Below are 20,598 nucleotides of genomic sequence, written 5' to 3' on the forward strand. Positions count from 1 at the left end.
TTTATGAATAGATATTCAATTAAATAATTTGTATTACTAAACTGGATAACGCCTTTAAAGTATATTCAGCGATAGCCATATATTTGTGTGAACATGGGAATAGATATGGAAAATTACAAACCTGTTTTGATATCCTATTATTAAAGAAGTAATTTAAAAACAAAAGGCTAGCTTGATAATAACAAAAATATTCGCCAAAGAGCACTTCTCAGAAAACAATTTCAGCAATCTTTAGTATGGTCAAATAAGAAAGAGTTTTTTTTCGGCAGATTGAACAAAGCGAGTGATGGCAAAGAGAATCGCTCGCATTTTGCTGTGCTAACCCTGACTGTTGTTGTTTTGTCCTTAGACGCTGGCTATTGCGTAACAATTAGCAATCTTTCGTTTGCTGGTTTTGGTCTGTGGCTGGATTCAAAACTAACCCCTCTGGTTGCCGTTTCCAGGTTCTGCAGCAACCACGGCAACAAGTGTCCGCGGCCGGGCACCGCGCCCGCGGAACTCATGTGCGTCGCGGAGGCCATGATGCCGCGACTCGTGCTGCGCCTGCTGCAACACTTTCGTGAGAACAGGTATGTACTGTGTACTGACCTTTACATGGTGTGATCTAAGGGTACCGGTCTCTTTTGCTATCTCAGTCTTTACGTCGAAACAAGATAGTGTGAGTGAGATGAGTAGCATTAGGTCTTTTGCAAAGTTTCTCTTTATTCAGAAAACGAAATAATAGGTTACATTTGTATATATGTACATACATGCCAAAATATAATAAACAACTCACTCCTTTATTTATAAACGAAGGACTTAGTAACTAATTCATGTTGCTGTCCGTCACACATGGCTATGGGGTATGCCCAAATAATGTAAGACAAAACAGGAAAATGGTTTCAAAAACAAATCTTATTCTTTGTTTATTTATAAGGCTGCTATCACTTCTATCCATATAATATTATATATGCGAAAGTGTGTCTGTCTGTCTGTTACCTCTTCACGCTCAAACCGATGAAACAATTTTGCTGGGCATGGAGATACTTTGAATCCCGAGAAAGGAAATAGGACACTTTTTATCACGGAAAAATGGATCTCCTGATGAAAATACGTGGAAGAGCCATGCTTCGGCACGAATAGGCCGGCTCGACCGGATAAATACCACGTTCTCACAGAAAACCGGCGTGAAACAGCGCTTGCGCTGTGTTTCGCCGAGTGAGTGAGTTTACCGGAGGCCCAATCCCCTAACCCCTACCCTATTCCCTTCCCTACCCTCAACTATTCCCTTCCCTTCCCTACCCTCCCCTATTACCCTATTCCCTCTTAAAAGGCCCGCAACGCACTTGCAGCTCTTCTGATGCTGCGAGTGTCCATGGGCGACGGAAGTTGCTTTCCATCAGGTGACCCGTTTGCTCGTCTGCCCCCTTATTTCATAAAATCCGTAGGACCTCTATGGGCGCTGCTGCTCCAGTGGCCAATAACGGCGTATTTATAATTGCGGGGCTGCTTTTGATAATAACTTTGTTCTATAAAATTCTAGCACGCTGACCAGCTCTGACAACTACCGCGTGGCGATCCAGGAGTGCGAGGGATACGTGCAGATGCTGATGGAGTTCAACAACATGGGGGACCTCATGCGAGGCGCTATGACCAAGGCGCTTATCAACCCACAGGTATGTAATACTAAATAGCAATATAGCAAAAAAAAATGAACACATGACTTGGGGTTACTCTGGAATGTTGTGAAAATCCGTTTTTAGGCTACGCTATTATTAAAAGTGCTCTTTGATTATTATACAAAGTACACGTTTCGTTGCGAAACGTGATTCCCAGACACAAGACACAGACACAACGCTGTGAAAAAAAATGCCCCCTTAACATTTTGAACAAATCTTCGCTAGAGTATATTATCTAGTATAAGTTTGTAGTACCAGGTTGTTAATGTTATCGTGTAACGGTTCCAGATGTACCGCAACCTGGTGGAGCCGCCGTTCCCGGACACGGAGTACGGCCACTACATGTGCGAGTCCCACAACATGTACGAGAAGGCCATCGAGTCCTTCCCCGCGCCCGAGCCGCCTGACGAGTGAGTTGGATATTTTGTCAGTGATGAGGCATTTGCGCCAGTCCCGTTCAGTACCTTAAGTTCATGCCTTTTAAAGAACGATAATAATATATTAAATTAATGATTAACTATAACAGATTTGGGCATGTGAACTAACGCTAAAATATAAGACAAAACTCGATTTAAAGTACAGTAAAAAACTTCTTCGACTTTAAATTAAATAGTGAAATAAGAAAATGTATTAATATTTTGTTTTATTACTATGATTATTTAATTACTCTATAGTCTACACTGTGCAGGTTGACTTATTTTTCGATGTCATTTTTACGAGTTTCCTAAATAACTGGTTATTGTGTGAAACAGATACCGGGATCTGCCGGCGCTGGCGCCGCGGCTGACGCACAACACGCTCCTGGACGAGTTCCTGTTCTGGACGTTCAAGTACGAGTTCCCGCAGAACGTAGTGTGCTTCCTGCTCAACATGCTGCCCGACCAGGACTACAAGGAGCACCTGACGCGCACCTTCGTGCTGCACTACGCCCGCATGCCGCTCGTGCTCGAGGGCTCCTCCGACCCCGAGACCCTCTCCAACCGCGTCGTGCACATGTCCGTCCAGCTGTTCTCCAACGAGGCGCTCGCCCTGCGCTGCGTCCGCGAGCTCCGCCTCCTCCACGTCATGGTGCTCTCTCTCCAGCTCATGATGGGCAAGATCCTCGTGCGCCACACCCTCCACGACCCCGCCCGCAACCGCCACCGCGTCATCGACTGCACGCGCCGCGTCATGAAGGAGCACTGCTACTGGCCGCTCGTGTCCGACTTCAATAACGTGCTGTCGCACCGCAGCGTCGCGCTGCTGTTCCTCGCGGACGAGGCGCTCGTCGACATGTGGTTCGAGTTCCTCGCGATGCTGCAGGGCATGAACGTCAACGTGCGCGAGACGGGCGGCCACATCGAGTTCGAGCCGTCGTCCTACTACGCGGCGTTCTCGTGCGAGCTAGAGGCGGCCGCGTACCCGATGTGGTCGGTGCTGGCGCACCTGAGCGAGCCGGCGCAGGGCGGGCTGGCGCGCGGCGTGGTGTGCGCGGCGCTGCGGCGGCTGCGCGCGTGGCTGCGGGCGGTGGGCTACGACCCCGCCCCCACGCCCGCGCTCGCCCCGCCCCCGCCCGCGCACGCCAGCTTCCACTTCCCGCTGCACCGGTACCTGGCGGCGTTCCTGTGCGCCGCGACGCGCTCGCTGGGGCTGCGCGCCGCCGACCTGCTGCCGCCGCCGCGCGCCCTCATCGCGCTCGCATACCATCCGCTCCGAGTACAGGTTAGTGAACATTCCTTTTATATGAAGGTGAACTCACATTGTGGCCGCCGGCACAACATTCCCCTAATAACGCGAACGCTTAACTATAGAATTAATTATAGAATTTATAAACTTCAGACCGCCGTCAGTGGTCGGCTGCTTAATGTGGAGACACCTTCAAATAATAGCATAATTGTATGTACAATTATATATTTCGAACATTTCGCCAAGGCGAGGTGTTTTGTGCCAATTTTGTACTTACAATATTTTACAAAATATAAAGTCTACATCGTAATTTCCTATGTCGCGCCTATAAATAATATAATGCAAACAGTTTAGGGTGTTGAAAGAAAATAGCAATTGCACTTTACAAATTTATTTTAAAATATTAATAATAATTAACACTAAATGAGTATAATACCCCGTTTAAATTAAATCACATCGGAGTAGCACTTAAACTTCAATCAAATAATTATTCAAGTCAACCTACTTAATTTTAATGTTCGTATATTCTAAACTCGATGAAACTAAAGCAACGCGCACGCAATCACACAAGCTTCGCGCACGCAACTCGGACATGCAACCGCGTATACGTATGCACGGCGCGCACGCAAACTGCGTATACGCTCACTGCACATCAGATGGGAGTACGTTGCTCTCCTCATCATCATCATCGTATCCCGCGGGTGGTGGGTCGGCGCGGATGTGCCGTGTCATGTCGTAGCTTATCACCTTGAGGCCTAGGAACCCGCCGCTGTGGAGCGCGCCGCGGTGGTAGACCCCCGCGCCGGTCAGTAGGCCCGCTCCTGAAAATATTTGTTGATTAGTGATTTAGATAGATTAGATATTTATTAATTTATGTTAATTATCCCAGGTTACCCCAATTACAAGCATCAACTTTTTACAAACATTACAATTTTGTAAGAATAAATATAAAACTACAAGTAACTTTTACGTCATTACAAGGCTTATAATATTACTAGCTGTCCCGGCAAACGTTTCTTTGCCATTTAAGTATTTCGCCCATATTATTTTATTAAAGTGACTAAATAAGTATGTCACCATGGCAACGTCCTTCGCTATCCCGTCGCACAAACAATGGTCGCCGTCAGTCTCGAGTTGTAATAATTTACTATTATTTATTCAACAAATGCACTTATCAATATGAAAAGTACCCAGTAGCCGATTCTCAGACCCACTGAATATGCATATAAAATTTGGTTAAAATCAGTAAAGCCGTTTCGGAGGAGTACGCGGCCTAACATTGTGATACGAGAATTTTATATAATATAAGATGTTAAAAACACATCGGATATAATATATATAACCTCCTTATAATGTCGGTTAAGAATTATAAACAGTATCAAGCCTTGGGCCACTTCAGCGTATCAACAACCTATCAGGCTCCAATTGTGGGAATGCATTTACTTATAGGTTGGTTTTCGTTGCTATATTTTAACTTACATAGTGCTTAACTAACTTACCTGTTCCAACTTCTATCTCTTTCTATCTCAAATGCCCATGCACATCATACACATACTTTTTCTCTCTTCCTCTATGAAACATAAACGACTTAACCCCTAAACCTGTTTCAACTAAAGTAACTCACCTCTCGCCGGCTGCACGGGCTGTATGTCCAAGAACGGCACGGTGCTCTGTGCAGCATCAGCGTCCAGGTCGCTATGTGTGAATTCCACGAACTGGTCGTGCGCTGAATCTATTTGTAGCGGCACGTTGCCGCGTATTGGTATGTCCGGACGGATGAGTTCGAGCTTCTTACTGAAAAGTCGTTATAACAGATTTAATATCATTCGTTATAACAGATATTATGTTATCTAGTTTGGTTTTATGACTCAATATCTTTATCGTACTGTTTGTATGGACTAAATTTTCAAATATCAGGATTACAACTGGTGTTCATGACAGAAATTATTTCTTATTGTCGTTTTAAGCATACGCACGGACGTCTTCTTTGTGGCAAAATGTGTTATGGAGACTTAATTTTCCGTTTGCTAGACCCATTCCTTTGAGTAGATGTTGATAACATTTTTAACAATATAATATGACCTTCAACAGTTACACGCTATTTTTAAGAGGGATCTAGTCTCAAACCTTATAAAGTTGTTGCTGGAAGAGCTTAGAAACACTCCAAAGGGCCTTAAATATATCTATTATTGGGATTTATTTACTCTCAAATCTTGTTGCTGCCTTTTATAAAACCTAGAAACAGTAGCGCCCTAGAGGATGGAGAACAGGGCAATCGTCCGGGGCCTCGCTCTTACAGGGGCCTCGCAAGATATTTTTTCGTAAGACAAAAAGGCCTGCCGCCCAGGTCCTCGCAAAGACCGCCCGGAGCCTCGCAATGGGTAAGGACGCCACTGCCTAGAAATTCTGTCAAAGTTATTCTTACCGTGGTGTGTCGCCAACGTCTGTGTTGTCGTTGGATATCCACTCGCTGTGCAGCGGCGCCAGGCGGCCGGTCGTGTAGTTGAACATCGTCGCGCGGATCTCGAAGTGCAGGTGCGCGCCGATCATACGGAACCTGGAAACATCAGCAACGCCATTGTAGTCGTCGTCATAAGATGGATAACGTCGTGTCAGCAATAGCCATCATCACAAGATAATTAACGTCGTTTGCTATAGTTTAGTAGAAAGTGGATTTTGATATTTTCTTCGGGCGTACATATTGTTGAATATAAAGTCATCTTTAATCGTCATTATCCTTTAAAATATTTGTTCGTTCCAGTTCCGCTCCAGAAGCTTTGTTAGAGAGATTTAAAATAGATATGGTCTCTCTGCGATGAAAATGACAATCCTGAGTTCTTGGGTAAAGGCTATGGACTGGCGATTCTGTTATCTTTAGCCTCTATTCACATGACTTGATTTTTTTTGGTATACTTAATAATGCCTTCTTCGTTGACGTTAATAATAATTGCTTAAGATCTGCTCACCTGACTCCCGTGAGCACTCGGCCCACAGGCGCCTCCAGCTCATCCAGATCAATGGCTCGTCGCTCGTACGTCAGTGTGTGGTAGTCCTCGCCTTCCCTCACCCCTTTGTCGGTGATCGCGAACCGCTGCACCGGCACCCAGCCGCCGGGGGTCACGTTGCCCCGCGGCCCCAGGTGTCCCTCGCTCACTTGCAGGTGGAACACCTGGCCGTGCTTCACCAGACGTACGCCAGTTACGACCCTGAACGGAGAGCAGAGAGTTAACATTTTGTAGAGGAGACAACCCTGGAATACAGGGTTGTTGTACCTTTTAAAGGATTATTATTTTTATTACAATTTTGTGCCTGTGTGTGTAAAACCACATGCAAATATTTATGATACCATGGGCATCATTGCCATCTTAAAATGTTATAAAACCCGTTTAATTTATAAAAAGCAATAATAGTAAAAATTGAATCACCAATTTTAAACAAATCAAGATTAACTTAAACTAAACTTAGCAGTGGCAAAACCTGACTGACTTATGTGTCATGATATAAAATTCTAAAACATGGCAAGACTATGTAATATGTATGATCCAATTAGATTATTCAATAACCATAATAAGTCAGATAGGTTTGACGCACTGAAGTTATAAACACCCACAAATGTTAGAAACTGCCTTGATATAGTCATAATATAAGCCTGGTTAAAGCCCATAACAAAGTAAAAAAAGCAAAAAATTTAAAATACCACATAAAATACCCATCTAAACATTAAAACCTTTTTTGTACTAGGTTTGACGCACTGAAGTTATAAACACCCACAAATGTTAGAAATTGCCTTGATTTAGTCATAATATAAGCCTGGTTAAAGCCCTATAACAAAGTAAATAAAGCAAAAGATACCCATCTAAGCATTAAAACCTTTTTGGTACTCCCGGTTAATCACAATTTAGCACCAAAATAAACTTTAGATACCCAAAAAGCCCTGTTAAAGTTAAACCCGGTTTAAAAATCCCAAGCACATAGCTCCGTTCCCTCAGCTATGGCAGGTTTACTGACTTGTTGTTGTCAATGTCAGCCCCCGCTTCCCTCAGGCTGAAGGTCCTCTCGTGCCCCACCGTCTCCTCGCAAAGGCAGAAACAGTACGAGCAATGGTATACGACTCTCCACCACGAGTCGACCTTTGGAGAGAATATTGTATTAAGTTGGATGTTATGATGGTTAAAATCTTTTGACAATGAGAAATGTCTGTATTTTCTTTTGATGGGCATTGGGTCACTACACATTGTCACCGCTCCTATCCTGTAATAACACCAGGATTGACAGCGGCAAACACGAAGACCCATTAATCTCATAGAGCCTGATTTAGCATCAGTCTTAAGATTCGAAACGAAATTAATCAGAAGAAAGGAGTAGTATGTATTTTGTGATGAAAGACTTGGATGTAGAATCTGTAGAATCCTATATCGGTGCCCTAACCAGGCAACCCGGCATTCTCTAAACATGTGTGAGTGTCCCGAATTGGGGACACTGACTTGTTGTTTTTGACGTCGGAGGTGGAGGACCATAGGCTGAAGTAGCGGTCGGAGGTAGGGCCGGGCTCGTCGCAGAGGCACATGCAGTAGGAGCAGTGCCAGAATAGCCAGCGCCACCACGAGTCCACCTGCGCACCTCACATTGTATTATCTGTCCTAACACTTGGCAGTTGGCCACAAATAAGCCATACTTAATACTTTTGTGTTTGTTAAATCTCAAGAATTCAGCTTTTAGGTTAAGCTGCAATCGAAATAAGAACACCTTGGTCATCATTTCATAATTTCAGGACAACATTCTTTCAACATTTTTGTATTTTTGAAACAGATTTTTTTTTCTTTACGTTCTCAAAATTTTTAACTATCTGCCAATTCGAGTAGTTTTTTATTACCTTTGTGGTACCGAGTCTACAGTGTCCCGGTTTGCCGAGGACGCGGCCGTTCTCGTATTCTATGAACTCGTATCTGCGGTTATTGCTTCGACTCTGGAATTTAAAAAAAAAATCAAATTCTTGTAGCACACTATTTCAATCTAAAACTCTGTTTAATTGCTAAAACCATTAAATGTTATCTCTTTTGCTCACGTTTTATTAACATGCGGCATTATCAAGTTATTATGTAAATGAGATGTTCACAATATTTACTAACTGTAAAAGCAAATACTGATTTAGCATACGTGCAATGCGGCCACAAATGTAAACAATAATACAATATAAATTCTACATACAGGATTTTTCGAACCATTGTCTAATATTCTCGACATAATATTATAATTCGAACTACTAGAATCTCTTATTTTTTATTGTCACTTCTAAGTTTTCAACCATATAATATGATTTAATTTCAATATATTTCATTTATTTATACAACCAGTGGCGTAACTATACCTTACCATTCGGGGCCCGTGGCAAATTCTTTTATGGGTTATGACTTATGTTAATGTAACAAATACTTCTGAGCTCACGGCCTCTTGAGCCAGCCCTTTTAGGTTGTGGGCCCGAGGCATTTTGCCAGACTGCCACCCTATTGTTACGCCATTGATTACAACTTGGCTAAGATATAGGCGTGGCGACGTGTCAATCTATCAAAGAAAGCACTCACGGCAGGGCAGACCCACATGTCAGAGTCTATGTACTGGCAGTTGACGATGCGGCCCGTGCAGCGCTTCTGGACGTTGCAGTAGCCGTGCGGGTCGTAGCAGCTGTGGCTGGCCGCTACAGTGTAGTATGGGCAGTTCTCCTTGCACGTCCCATCCCCGTTTAGATCCACTTCGTTCTCGATGTAGCCCTGCAGGAGACGGGTCACTTCGGCGTATGTCTCACCTGAAATAAGAGAAAGAGATAGGGTGTGAGAAAGGTGCCGGTTAATTTATGGTTTCGTTTCTGGATTATATGATATTTTTCTGCTGCGAGGGGTAGGATTTGAGTTACACGAAAATTCGTCTGGTATCTTAGCTTTTAATTAAAAAGTTCCCCAGTCTCTAACATAGGCCTGACTTAGGCCAAAAGAGCATTGGGTTATCTGGCCTCGTGTAACTTACCAGCTACATGGTTGTCTGGGTTGCACCGGTACACGTCTCTCCTGGCCATGGTCAGAGCTGAACGGGCCAAGGCGGCAGTTCGAGCAGTTCTCTCCGCATACCTCTTTCGCGTTAGGTTGGCCTCTTGAGAGTAGTTGCCTGAAATTTCAAAATTATGGTTTTTCAGTTAAAGTATCTGCTTTATTGTGATTTATTTTGTTGTGAAGTTTCTGCAATGAACTCGTGTGGATTGTAGTGTGTTGTTAATTGTTGAACATTGGAGCAATTCTCTTAATTGCACTTCATTAAGGATGGTGACGAAGTGCATGTTGACCTTATAGTGTGTCTTGTTTATTTTTTCTTCATTCCACAAATTCTAAAATGATGGCACACTGACACTAGGCTGGCTAAGCTCGAGACAAAGTTACTTCACGAAATCTTTAAGAGGATGTTTAATTGGTAGCTTTTACGTGATACTGTAAACACACAAAATTCTCAAATGATAATGAAGATATTGATACCAATTGCTTTCACTGGTGATAGCCTATTATTTTCAAACATGATAGTTTCTGGCTAACAAAAACTCTTGACATATGGTGAAATTTTGTTTGTAAGATATAGTGGACCCTGGTCCCTGACCTCTAGCGTAGACCCTGAGTAGCATCCAGGAGAACTGCATCATCGCGTACGCCTTGATCTCTGCCAGCGCGATGGTGTTGTACATGTCGTACACCACCTGGTGCGGAGACAGCTGCAGCTCGCAGAGGTCAGCTTGCTCTTGCTGGAAAGTGAAATATGGTGTTTAAAGCCATGACGTCACTGTGACCCAAATGGATCTGTTGTGATTGATGTAAAGGATAGGTGAGGAGCATCTCTATTGAGGGCGCATGTTTACACCTAAGAATACACACACATTGAAATCTAAAAAGTGTGAAGCGTCCATAGATATTATAGAATAGCCCTAATTTCGTATAATATGGTAGGAACTTAGGTTTAATCGGTCTAAGTCAATTTATAAACTTGGTCTCATTTGGTTTGTTGCACGTCGTTCTAGAATGTAGCCTGCCGCTTCCTTGTCGTGTTTTTATTCTATACGTAACGTACTACCACAGTATGAGTAATATACAGTAGATCATAATATTATTATATCATTAGAGGGCAGAACAATGTTATTAATCGACGCAGGCGCATAAAACTTGCCATTCATTGACATAATATTCACTTAAATTAGTATTGATGGGATGTTTTGCTATGGGGTTTCCTTGACTATGTTGTTTATTCCGCACGTGCGCATGCGCAGCGCGACCAGCTGCCGTCATGCGCCGGATGCGGTCTATTATCGTGCGCGGGTAACACACCGGATAATGTGCGGTTTATTGATAATATTTGATATTCGAGTACTCGGTAAGGGTTTTTGTTGTCACCGCTTTACTGGTAAAGAATTTGGTGTTGGGTTTTTTACGGTTGTGATGAGATTTTTGACGAATTTAATAACTTTCTTGAAGTAAACAGAGTTAAAACAATGACGGGCGATTTTAAATTACCTCAATTTGCAAATTGTCCGTTATACACAAGTAAAGAAGTAATTTACATAAACTGTACCTAACTGTAAATAACATGTTCCAGGTGAAGTTTAAATATAATTAAAAGTTAGTCATACTGTATCGCAAGTAACTGTAACATCTTTGTTTTTGTATGTTGTATAATATTATGGACATACGGTAGTAAAGAGTACGGTAGATTATTTTCATAAGTAACCGCCAACGGCCCAGGGTCGGTTTTAGAACTACCAGCGCCCAGAGCGAGATTTCTTCGGCGCCCAGGGTGTTGATAATGCTGAAAAAATTTCGCACCCCTTTTGTTTGGCTTCAGCGCCCCTTTTTTTATCCGTCGCCCCCACCTAACGCCGCTACTATAACCGACTAACCGCCCGATTTCGTAGAAAAATGTTAAACAATTTAATGTCGCGCTTGCGTCAAAATTATCTCTGAGTTTAGAGAATTAAATTTCAAGGACACGACTGAGTTACTCTACTGTTTGTATATTTTAATATATTGTCGTCTGGATGTGTTTACATGACTGTCATATTGTTTATGGCCTGCCAGCGAGCGGGCGATACGGCACTGCCATTTAATCTTGGTTTCTATGTCAAGGTTCCATTACAACTGATTTCAGTATGTCTCGTCTGTTGCATTAATAGTTTCCTTGTGGAAAACTAGATGTTGCACGCAACTTAGATCGTTTTTTGCACGGGAACCAAACATTTCATATTTTTTATGTCCTTTACCGGGACTCAAAGTGAAACACATCAAAATCGGTTTAGTTGATACTATGTAAATTGTTATGTGAGAAGGGCTTGCCCATAATAATTGATGAAACACTTATTCGGCTTCATTCGAACGTCCGGTTGTATAATCAGCTTAATTGGGTTATAATATAAACGCAATAACAGAGTTGCATTTGATTTTGTTTAGCAAGCGGCTGCGTTTGCAGAAACGGATGAAAACTATTCCTTGTTAAGAAGACTATATAATAATTCTATTAGAATCCATACTAATATTATAAATACGAAAGTGTGTCTGTCTCTTACCTCTTCACGCATAAATCGCTGAACCGATTTTGCTGAAATTTGGTATGGGGATACTTTGAGTCCCGGGAAAGGACATAGGATACTTTTTATCCTTTATGTCCTTTCCAGGGACTCAATATGCGATATTTCAGATAAATCGGTTTAGCGGTTTGGGTGTGAAGAGGCAAGACAGACAGACAAAAGCACTATTATATCGCATTTATAATAGGGCATCAAGTAATCCAAACAGTCATTGTGTTGGTTTCTCCTCTCAGAGTGTTGTGTTCCCCTCTCGTAGAGGCCCAGAGGGCATTGTTATATCCGTCCGAATCGGGTATCAAATGAGTCAGGAATAATGTTAACAACCTTTGGGAAGTCGGTTATCGAGTGACTGAAGGTCTTTGTTTGAGACGGGTTTATATACTTTATGCTATGTGGAACGGAAGCGTGCAATCGCTCAGGTGACGAATTAACTTAATTAATTGTGTTTATGCAAGTTTAAGTGAATTGTCAATGAAAATAGATGAAAACACTGCTCAACTCTCAAGGCAGAATTGTATGTCTTGAATATCACGTTACCTCTCGCGGTCTTCGGATTATTAAAGAGGCATGAGAATGTGGTGATAGCGTTTGTGAAATTCCGAATACGCTTCAGTTTACCTCGAAGTTTTAGGACCAAACGATAGTTGCTAAGATCTGAAGTGGTTCAAAACATTTGCGGCGTATAAACAGTGTTGTTTATACAAGAATCTGCGTATAATAAGTTCAATAGGTCATCCGCACAATCTCTGTGACTTAAACACCGTCCTCGCGCCGATTATAACGTGACAGCAACACGGCAGTACGTGATCAGCGTTAACTCACAGGGCTTCACTTTCTACACGACAGTCACTAGATAACCAGGAAAATTTTTCACTATCTCACAGATACTATTTTCACTACCTAGGCCGATAAGATTGGGCCCCAAAGACGAATTCCATGGGAAATATCTCATGTACGCGTTAATCGGTACACTATCAAACGTGTGAAGGTACGCTTTCCACCTAGCGCGCGGCTTTACCTGGAGGATGGACCGGAACAGGTCCCCGTGCTCCATGAGCTCGGCCAGTTTTTCCACTACCAGCCTCACGGAGACTCCCTCGCCGATGCTGGCCTCCGCCAGGTCGTACCACTCCCGCGTTGGCGACGGCTTCGCCCCCGGCACCACCTGACGCGCCATGAACGCGACGAAGTGGTCGTAGAAGCCATTAATCGTCTGCAGATGCTCCCCGACTTTCCTCCAGAGGAAGTTCCTGGTGTCGATCCTTCGTGGTCGCGGCAGCGCCTGCAGGCGCGCGTCGAACGCCACAAAGACCTTTGTTAGCGCCACATCTCCCAGCCCGGGGGCCCAGTCGGGGTCGGAAATGTTCCGGTAGGCTTCATGCTCGAGGGTATAGAAGGTGTTCCGCAGGTTGTCCACCTGGCTGACGCTGGCTGCGACGGCCGTCAGCAGCGCCAGTGCGCTTAGTATCGTGATACGCGTGCGGCCCATAACGAGGCCGAACTAACACTGGCTCCCCCGCCGCGCGCCGCCCGGTTCAGTAACTCGCTAGTGATGGGCTGGGGAGTTGTCGACAGTCGATGTTTATACGCCTCCGTCGAACTCGAACCAAATACGGTTTCTCTCAAAATATTTATGTGTAATTTTCGATGCTTTAAACTTATCATGTTAATTATAATAATTTTGCCGGTTCTGCCTACGTTTATCGATAACATGCATAATATGTGATATTATAGCAAAGTAACTTAATGTGTTGTTGTTAAATGTGAACAACCACAGTAGAATCAGCTGGAGCCTGGAAAGTTTTTTTTTTTAATTTTATGCTTACATTGCAAAAAAAAAAAGGTTAACAGGAAAAGAGATATTATCTACCACTACTTTAACATTACCTTACCTAAATTGATGAAATCGGCACTTATTTTTATACCATATTTTATAATATCTTAATTTTTTATACCGTGACCGTTAAAAAGAGATTTGTTCCGCAAAAACACAATATTATATTTTATCGATAAGCATCTTATCGCGTCACTAGTTCACCCGTATGTATAAATTATAGTTAACTTCGCAACTCTACCATGCGGCTACTGTGAACTTTATCACCATGGTATAGGGTTCAAATTTCAATGCCCCAAAGTGTAGACCGACTCCCGCCTCGACTCAGCTGACGAGCTCAATACGAGTGCATTTTGAAACTAATTAATATGAGAGTTTGGAATCCAAACTTTGGATGTATGGATGTTTGATACTCATAGTTCAATTCCCCTTATTGATGTTTGGATAGTAAAAGTTTGTACTGAGAAAGTACTGATGTCAAAACAAAAGTACCAAGTAATAAATATACAAGGTTCTTTTTGCGCTTGGCAGAATTCAGAATAAAACACCACATTGTAAAATGACACTTCATAAGCTTTCACACTTCTGAAAATGTAATCCAAGTATCATTTTTAATGTGGCTGCAATGAAAACTAACTCCGGTGTCATTTCATTGATAGCTTGCCATGCCCACATGAAAATATCACCAACACGCCAAAACATACTTGTGGCATTATACTGTGACTATACTGTAAATTGTAATATTGTTTAAGTTTTTTTTTGTAATTCTAAAATAACAAGCATCTAAATGCGGGTTTTTTGAGGGTTCCGTACCCAAAGGGTAAAAAGGGGACCCTATTACTAAGACTTCGTTGTCTGTCCGTCTGTACTCTGTCCGTCTGTCTGTCTCCAGGCTGTATGTCAAGAACCGCTATAGCTAGACTTCTGAAATTTTCACAGATTGTGTCGCCGCTATAACAACAAAATATACTGAAAACAAAATAAAATTAATATTTACAACAAACGTGATTTTTTCGGCCCTTTTCGCTCTATATCAATAATGGCAAGAGGTAGGCACTTGAAATTTCCACACATTCTTTTGTTATATTATGTGTTCTTTAATATTTGATAATAATATTAAAATAAAAATAAAATTAAGGGGGGCTCCCATACAAAAAAACACAATTTTTAGCCAATTTTTGCTCTGTATCGGTACGGGCGCGAGTCCGACTCGCATTTGGCCAATTTTTTGGTAATTCCAAAGAAAGATAATGATATCAATGAACTCAACACCACTAACACTATCATTATGTGAACCTTTGACATAATAATATTATATAGGAGTTTTCGTACTGAGTTGTCAGTTGGGGTTTTTTGACTAGCGACATCATATTAAAATTTAATCGTCATAGGTTTGAAATTATACCATTCTTTGTTATAATGAACATGGAATAGTACTCTTAATTTAAGTTGATAATGACTAATGAGTATTATGACTAATGTCAGTGTTATATTAATTTAATTTTAAGTACATAATATATTATCACAGCTTAATATATTATGTTCAAAAATTTAAAATGTATTATTATGGTCATTACAATATCTAATTATTCTCTACACTCTTGCAAGGTTTTTTTAATTTCCTAAAATAGGGAATTAGGTACCAGTTTTATACGTGGGAGAGCCATGTTTCGGCACGAATGGGCCGGCTCGACCGGATAAATACCACGTACTCACAGAAAACCGGCGTGAAACAGCGCTTGCGCTGTGTTTCGCCGAGTGAGTGAGTTTACCGGAGGCCCAATCCCCCCCCTACCCTATTCCCTTCCCTACCCTCAACTATTCCCTTCCCTTCCCTTCCCTACCCTCCCCTATTACCCTATTCCCTCCTAAAAGGCCGGCAACGCACTTGCAGTTCTTCTGATGCTGCGAGTGTCCATGGGCGACGGAAGTTGCTTTCCATCAGGTGACCCGTTTGCTCGTTTGCCCCCTTATTTCATAAAAAAAAAAAATATTTGCAAGTTGTCTTGTTCAACTTTTACAATAATTTATTTTCATTTAATAATTAATATTAATAAAACTGTTTTACAAATTTTTTAAATACAAATCAATTACCAAATTAGTGAAATGTTTCATTCTTAATCATTTTACTTTTCTATTTGTGGCATTTATTTATTAACTATCGTTACCAACAGCATTCCACGATTTTGCCATCAAATGCCCTAATGCAATAAATGCAATCATAAACTTTAACGCCCCCCAAACTGGGGGCGACATCGACCCCAAACTGGGGTTAGGCCCTCGGGGTCAAACTCGGGGGTCAAAAAATAAAAGGGAAGAGGGCAATTGCTTTCGAATACGGACGACACCGACTCCACGAAATGTGAGTCATGACATAACGGTCGCCTGTCAATATCAGTATCACTCGCATATCCATAATGATCACACCTACCGAGTGGATTGGCGAGACAGTGCCCTCGGCCTATCACTCGGTATCCATACTATTACATACTTACTTATTTACTAATATTATAAATATTATAAATTTCACAAAATGCGCAAGGGTGTCTGTCTGTCTGTCTGTCTGTTACCTCTTCACGCCCAAACCGATGAACCGATTTTGCTGAAATTTGGTATGGAGATACTTTGAGTCCCGGGAAAGGACATAGGATACTTTTATGCCGGAAAAATTTACGGCCCCCGCGTGCTAAACGAATTTAGGAGCAACGGAGTTGCGGACGCTATATCTAGTGATTTATATGGACGTACTCGGCCGAGTGTTTTTTTTTTGAGTGAGTTTGACTCGCCACTTTACTCGGTAGGTATAATCAGGCCCTAATCACAGATAATTAGGACAGTTTTCTATTTAAAAGTAATGGTCGAGCAGAAAATAGCTACCGGAGCATGGCTCATCATTGTTGAACGTGTTAATCTAGTGTATTTTGCCACTATATGGCTCTTGCCTGTCAAAAGGTTTCCGACCGAATATTTTGTGAATCCTATTTTTATTAAGGATCAATATTCAATATCTTTAATTTAAATTATGTGCGATAACAAACAAATTATGCATATCGAACCCTTATAAAGAAGTAGATATCACTCACAATGATAACGCGAACGGTTAGTATCTGCGGGCACGTACGCTCGCTGGCGTGCACGGATTCCGTACGCGCACGTACGGAATCAATAAATCTTCATTATGATTTATGTCACTTATTAGTGGAAATGTGGAAGAACAATATACTTATTACTTATACTTAGTTGCATTATGTCAATCGTATTCGTTGAAGTAGAAAATAATTGAACTTTAGGTATATATTTGTTGTATTGCATTATTTTTTACTTTTTAACTTAAACCTTGAACCTAGAATATATTTTAATGTTAAAATTGAGAATATCTTTAAATCAGTACCCATTAAGTTAAATTAAAACGTTTTTTAAGAATGTAATTTGTCTAATACTGTTATAATAAAAATCGGTCAAGTGCGAGTCGGACTCGCGCACGTAGGGTTCCGTGCCGTTATAGAGCAACCAAAACTTGTGTTTTTTGTATGGGAGCCGCCTTAAATTTTTATTTAAATAATATTATTATTAGTTATTAATTCATGAAGACTTAAGCGGCCACATCCGACCGCGATAACAATAGAAGAGCTATTGTGTCTCGTTTTTCCGCGATTGATGGGAGTACACATATTATTATAATTAAGGCTTTTGTGAAAATTTCTAGTGCTTACCTGTTGTCATCATTGATACCGAGCAAAAAATGTTTGAAAAATCACGTTTGTTGTATGGGAATTGGGAGCCCCCCTTAAATATTGAATTTATTTAATTTTTAGTATATTTTGTTCTTATAGCGGCAACAGAAATACATAATCTGTGAAAATTTCAACTCTCTAGCTATACCGTTCTTGAGTTACAGCCTGGAGACAGACGGACAGACATTGAAGTCTCAGTAATAGGGTCCAGTATTTACCCTTTGGGTACGGAACCCTAAAAATCAATAATGTAGTTATTTATTAACCAATTCAATTAAATCACTCTCATTAAGTTATCATAATTATTGATAAGTGCATTATTCATTATGTAGTTAACTAGGTATCAAATGTCAATGAGTTGTGGTGTAGCTGTTATCACTTATGGAAGTGATTAGTGCGGAAGTTTATGAGAAGAGAGATAGGCAGGTGACGAAGTTGTGACAAATTATTGAAACAATATCCAGAGTCCGCCTCACACAACACATCATATTATTATCTCTGAGGAGGAGGAATTGTTTTAATCCTTCTCTTACTTAGGCTACAGCATTATAATCCATACATTACTAATACATAATATTATAAATCCGAAAGTGTGTCTGTCTGTCTGTCTGTTACCTTTTCACGCCCAAACTGCTGAACCGATTTTGCTGAGATTTGGCATGAAGATACTTTGAGTCCCGGGAAAGGACATGGGATACTTTTTGTCCCGGGAAAAGGTACGGTTCCCGCGCGATACACGAGTTTTGGCCTAGTTTACAAATACTTCCTAACTGTCATTGTCTGTCACTCTGTCATGAATGGATAAAAAGTATCCTATGTCCTTTCCCGGGACTCAAAGTATTTCCACGCCTTTCAGCAAAATCGATTCAGCGGTTTGGGCTGGATTCCGTTACTTTTTGCGTGTTGAACAATACAAGTGTTGTTGATAGTTGTCTGACAAGCGAGACTCTTTGTTACGTTTTTGTTGATTTGCTGTGTGTAATGTGATCTCGTTCTCATGTCGCAAGTTGGTAGCAACTAGCACCTTCTATTTGATAACGTCGCTTCTGGGAAATCGACCCTGTATTACAAGGCAGTGAGTGTGTTTCAACCTGCGGGTCGCGACCCCCCCAGGGGGGTCATCATCATTGTCATGGAGCTACTGTTGTAGGGGTCGCATCATCAAAAAGGTTGAAAAACACTGATGTAGGGTTGTGAATTGCGATGCAGGGGATACTAATTAGTAATTACTTAATTAGTCATCACTTAACGGTAATATAAAAATATGTAATTTATTATTGTTGAAATGAGCTGTTGATCGATTTTAATAAAAACCTAAGGAAAATTATAATTTACTTACCAAGAATTCGCATCAATCATACCATCCAAATTCCAGTCCTGTCTTAAATAAAAAACATTTCATCCTACCTCCACTATAAATGAGTATCAATGATGGCGATTATAGTTTTTTGTAACTTATTGTTCGTGACGTTGAACCGTTGAATTTCAAGGCCATCACGCAAAAGGAGGTATAATTCGACTACTTTGCGAATTGTTTAGCAAAGAAGATACTATGCACAGCTGTTTACCTGTAGACTGTCGACCGCTAGCGCCAGGATGCCTTTATCTAGGAACGCGTGCGTTGGAGGCGCGACCAACGCATGGATGCGCTCCACGAGGCCCGGCAGCGCACCGCGGTCCGGCGAGACCGCCCACAGCGCGAACGACTCCAGCGTGCTGCGCTCCAGCTGCTCCTGGTAGCGCACGTACTCGCGCATCTGAGCCTCCGCTGCGCCCACCCGCGCCAAAAGATCAGACGCCTCCAGCAGGCGTAGCTCGAGACGAGTGCCCCGGCCGGCGCTCGCCAGCAGCAGCGATAGACTCCTGGTGTTCACCAGCTCGGACTCCACGCGCTGTATGGCCCTCGTAATCTGCGCCAGCCGCGCCAGCACCGCGCGCTCCCGCCGCCGCCCGCCAAACGGCAACTCCACTCCGCCCGTCACATTGTACCCCTTCCCGAATATCTCCCACGAAGCTAGCACGTCTTCACCTATTTCCTTCCCGAGCTTGATGACCTCCACGGCGTCGTCGAGGAAGCCGTGGCTCAGCCCGAGGATGAGCACCACACACGCACACACTTTAACCCACATGCCGGCCGGATGCACACTGACCGTCCGACGGGTGCGGCGAAGCGGCCCGGTGTGGCCAGCTCACAAAACCACTTTCGCTACTATTGATTTTGCCCACTTTGTTGGGTTTTGAATTATGGTGCGTTTCGAATTTAGATTTATTTATTTTGAATGTTATTTGTATTGAAGGTTGCTTTTATGATTGAAAAGTATTCTTTTAAAGCTGCTAGTCGGTCATTTAACCCACGTCTACTGCCGTGAGTCACAGTACCGGTTTAACTAGTGAGCGCTGGCCGTTCAAACGGCTGACCTCGAATTTGCACAACATACGTGTTACAGGTTGCTCTTTGTGTTACCTCTAGGCTTCTGGCTTATTATTATGTTGTTTGAACATAGCATTACTGCATTAGTATATAATTATTTATGTATACGCACAGTGCAGTGTAAACTGTAGATGTTATTATGTACGTCAGTTCAACGTATAAATGAATAGTCATCAGTCAACACCTAACATATTTTATGTTGGTTTTGCAATAATTGTAATAAAACTTATTTACAAGTTTATGTAGGTCGAGAAAAAATGCGAAGGTTTTTTCCGCTTGTGTTCATAATACTGGCAATTTTAATTAAACCTTACAATATTACATCAAAAACTAAAAATATTATAAATTATTCATTTTTGTTCACCGTTAATTAATAACTATAAAATTCTGTTCTAGCTATAAGAAACCAATTATGTAACATTTGTTTTACTAGCCACTTCAAAAAACTTCCCCTTTATTTTAATTCAATTTAAAATTTCCCCTTTATTTGGGTAACTGCAATAACATGGCAACACTAACATACCCCTCCCTGTAGCCTACATAATGGCAACAAAGCTTCAATGCACTTTGGAATTATGGAGACTGATTAGGTTACATGTTACTTGGTACACCAAATGTACATAATGGAATTTATAGTATATTTGTCTTTGTCACTTATTATCAAG

At 41.8% G+C, this 20,598-nt stretch overlaps 2 protein-coding genes across 4 annotated transcripts in view; one reads left to right on the forward strand and one right to left on the reverse strand.

The window, feature by feature from the left end:
• The window catches only part of LOC121733354 (E3 ubiquitin-protein ligase Ubr3), a 63,762-nt gene that overhangs the window by 14,101 nt on the left and 29,063 nt on the right, over window positions 1-20,598 (forward strand). The window contains exons 3-6 of the mRNA XM_042123569.1: window positions 444-569; window positions 1,523-1,655; window positions 1,947-2,068; window positions 2,411-3,359. Coding sequence (XP_041979503.1) covers window positions 444-569; window positions 1,523-1,655; window positions 1,947-2,068; window positions 2,411-3,359 — 1,330 coding nt within the window. The remainder of the gene's footprint in view (window positions 1-443; window positions 570-1,522; window positions 1,656-1,946; window positions 2,069-2,410; window positions 3,360-20,598) is intronic.
• LOC121733355 lies at window positions 3,702-19,665 on the reverse strand. 3 transcript variants are annotated; one of them, XM_042123571.1, is made up of 10 exons: window positions 19,071-19,665; window positions 9,963-10,104; window positions 9,345-9,482; window positions 8,906-9,126; window positions 8,197-8,289; window positions 7,332-7,453; window positions 6,290-6,529; window positions 5,749-5,880; window positions 4,948-5,117; window positions 3,702-4,144 (listed from the first exon to the last, which is right to left on the reverse strand). In XM_042123571.1, the coding sequence occupies exons 1-10, from the start codon at window positions 19,629-19,631 to the stop codon at window positions 3,966-3,968; spliced, it is 1,998 nt and encodes a 665-aa protein (XP_041979505.1). In that variant the 5' UTR covers window positions 19,632-19,665; the 3' UTR covers window positions 3,702-3,965. The 3 variants fall into 3 exon arrangements, with proteins under 3 accessions (XP_041979505.1, XP_041979504.1, XP_041979506.1); XM_042123570.1 differs by lacking the exon at window positions 7,332-7,453 and adding an exon at window positions 7,808-7,935; XM_042123572.1 differs by lacking the exons at window positions 7,332-7,453; window positions 19,071-19,665 and adding exons at window positions 7,808-7,935; window positions 12,953-13,457.

The sequence above is a fragment of the Aricia agestis genome, chromosome 13, assembly GCF_905147365.1.
Source record: "Aricia agestis chromosome 13, ilAriAges1.1, whole genome shotgun sequence".
Lineage (NCBI taxonomy): Eukaryota > Metazoa > Arthropoda > Insecta > Lepidoptera > Lycaenidae > Aricia > Aricia agestis.

Excerpts from the sequence above, each read along its gene's own strand:
- LOC121733355 (XM_042123570.1), bottom strand. The coding sequence starts at position 19,631 with ATGTGGGTTAAAGTGTGTGCGTGTGTGGTGCTCATCCTCGGGCTGAGC. Across the intron at positions 10,105-19,070 it reads TAGCGGTCGACAGTCTACAG|CAAGAGCAAGCTGACCTCTG; the intron begins GTAAACAGCTGT and ends TTCACTTTCCAG. Across the intron at positions 8,290-8,905 it reads ACATGTGGGTCTGCCCTGCC|AGTCGAAGCAATAACCGCAG; the intron begins GTGAGTGCTTTC and ends TTTAAATTCCAG.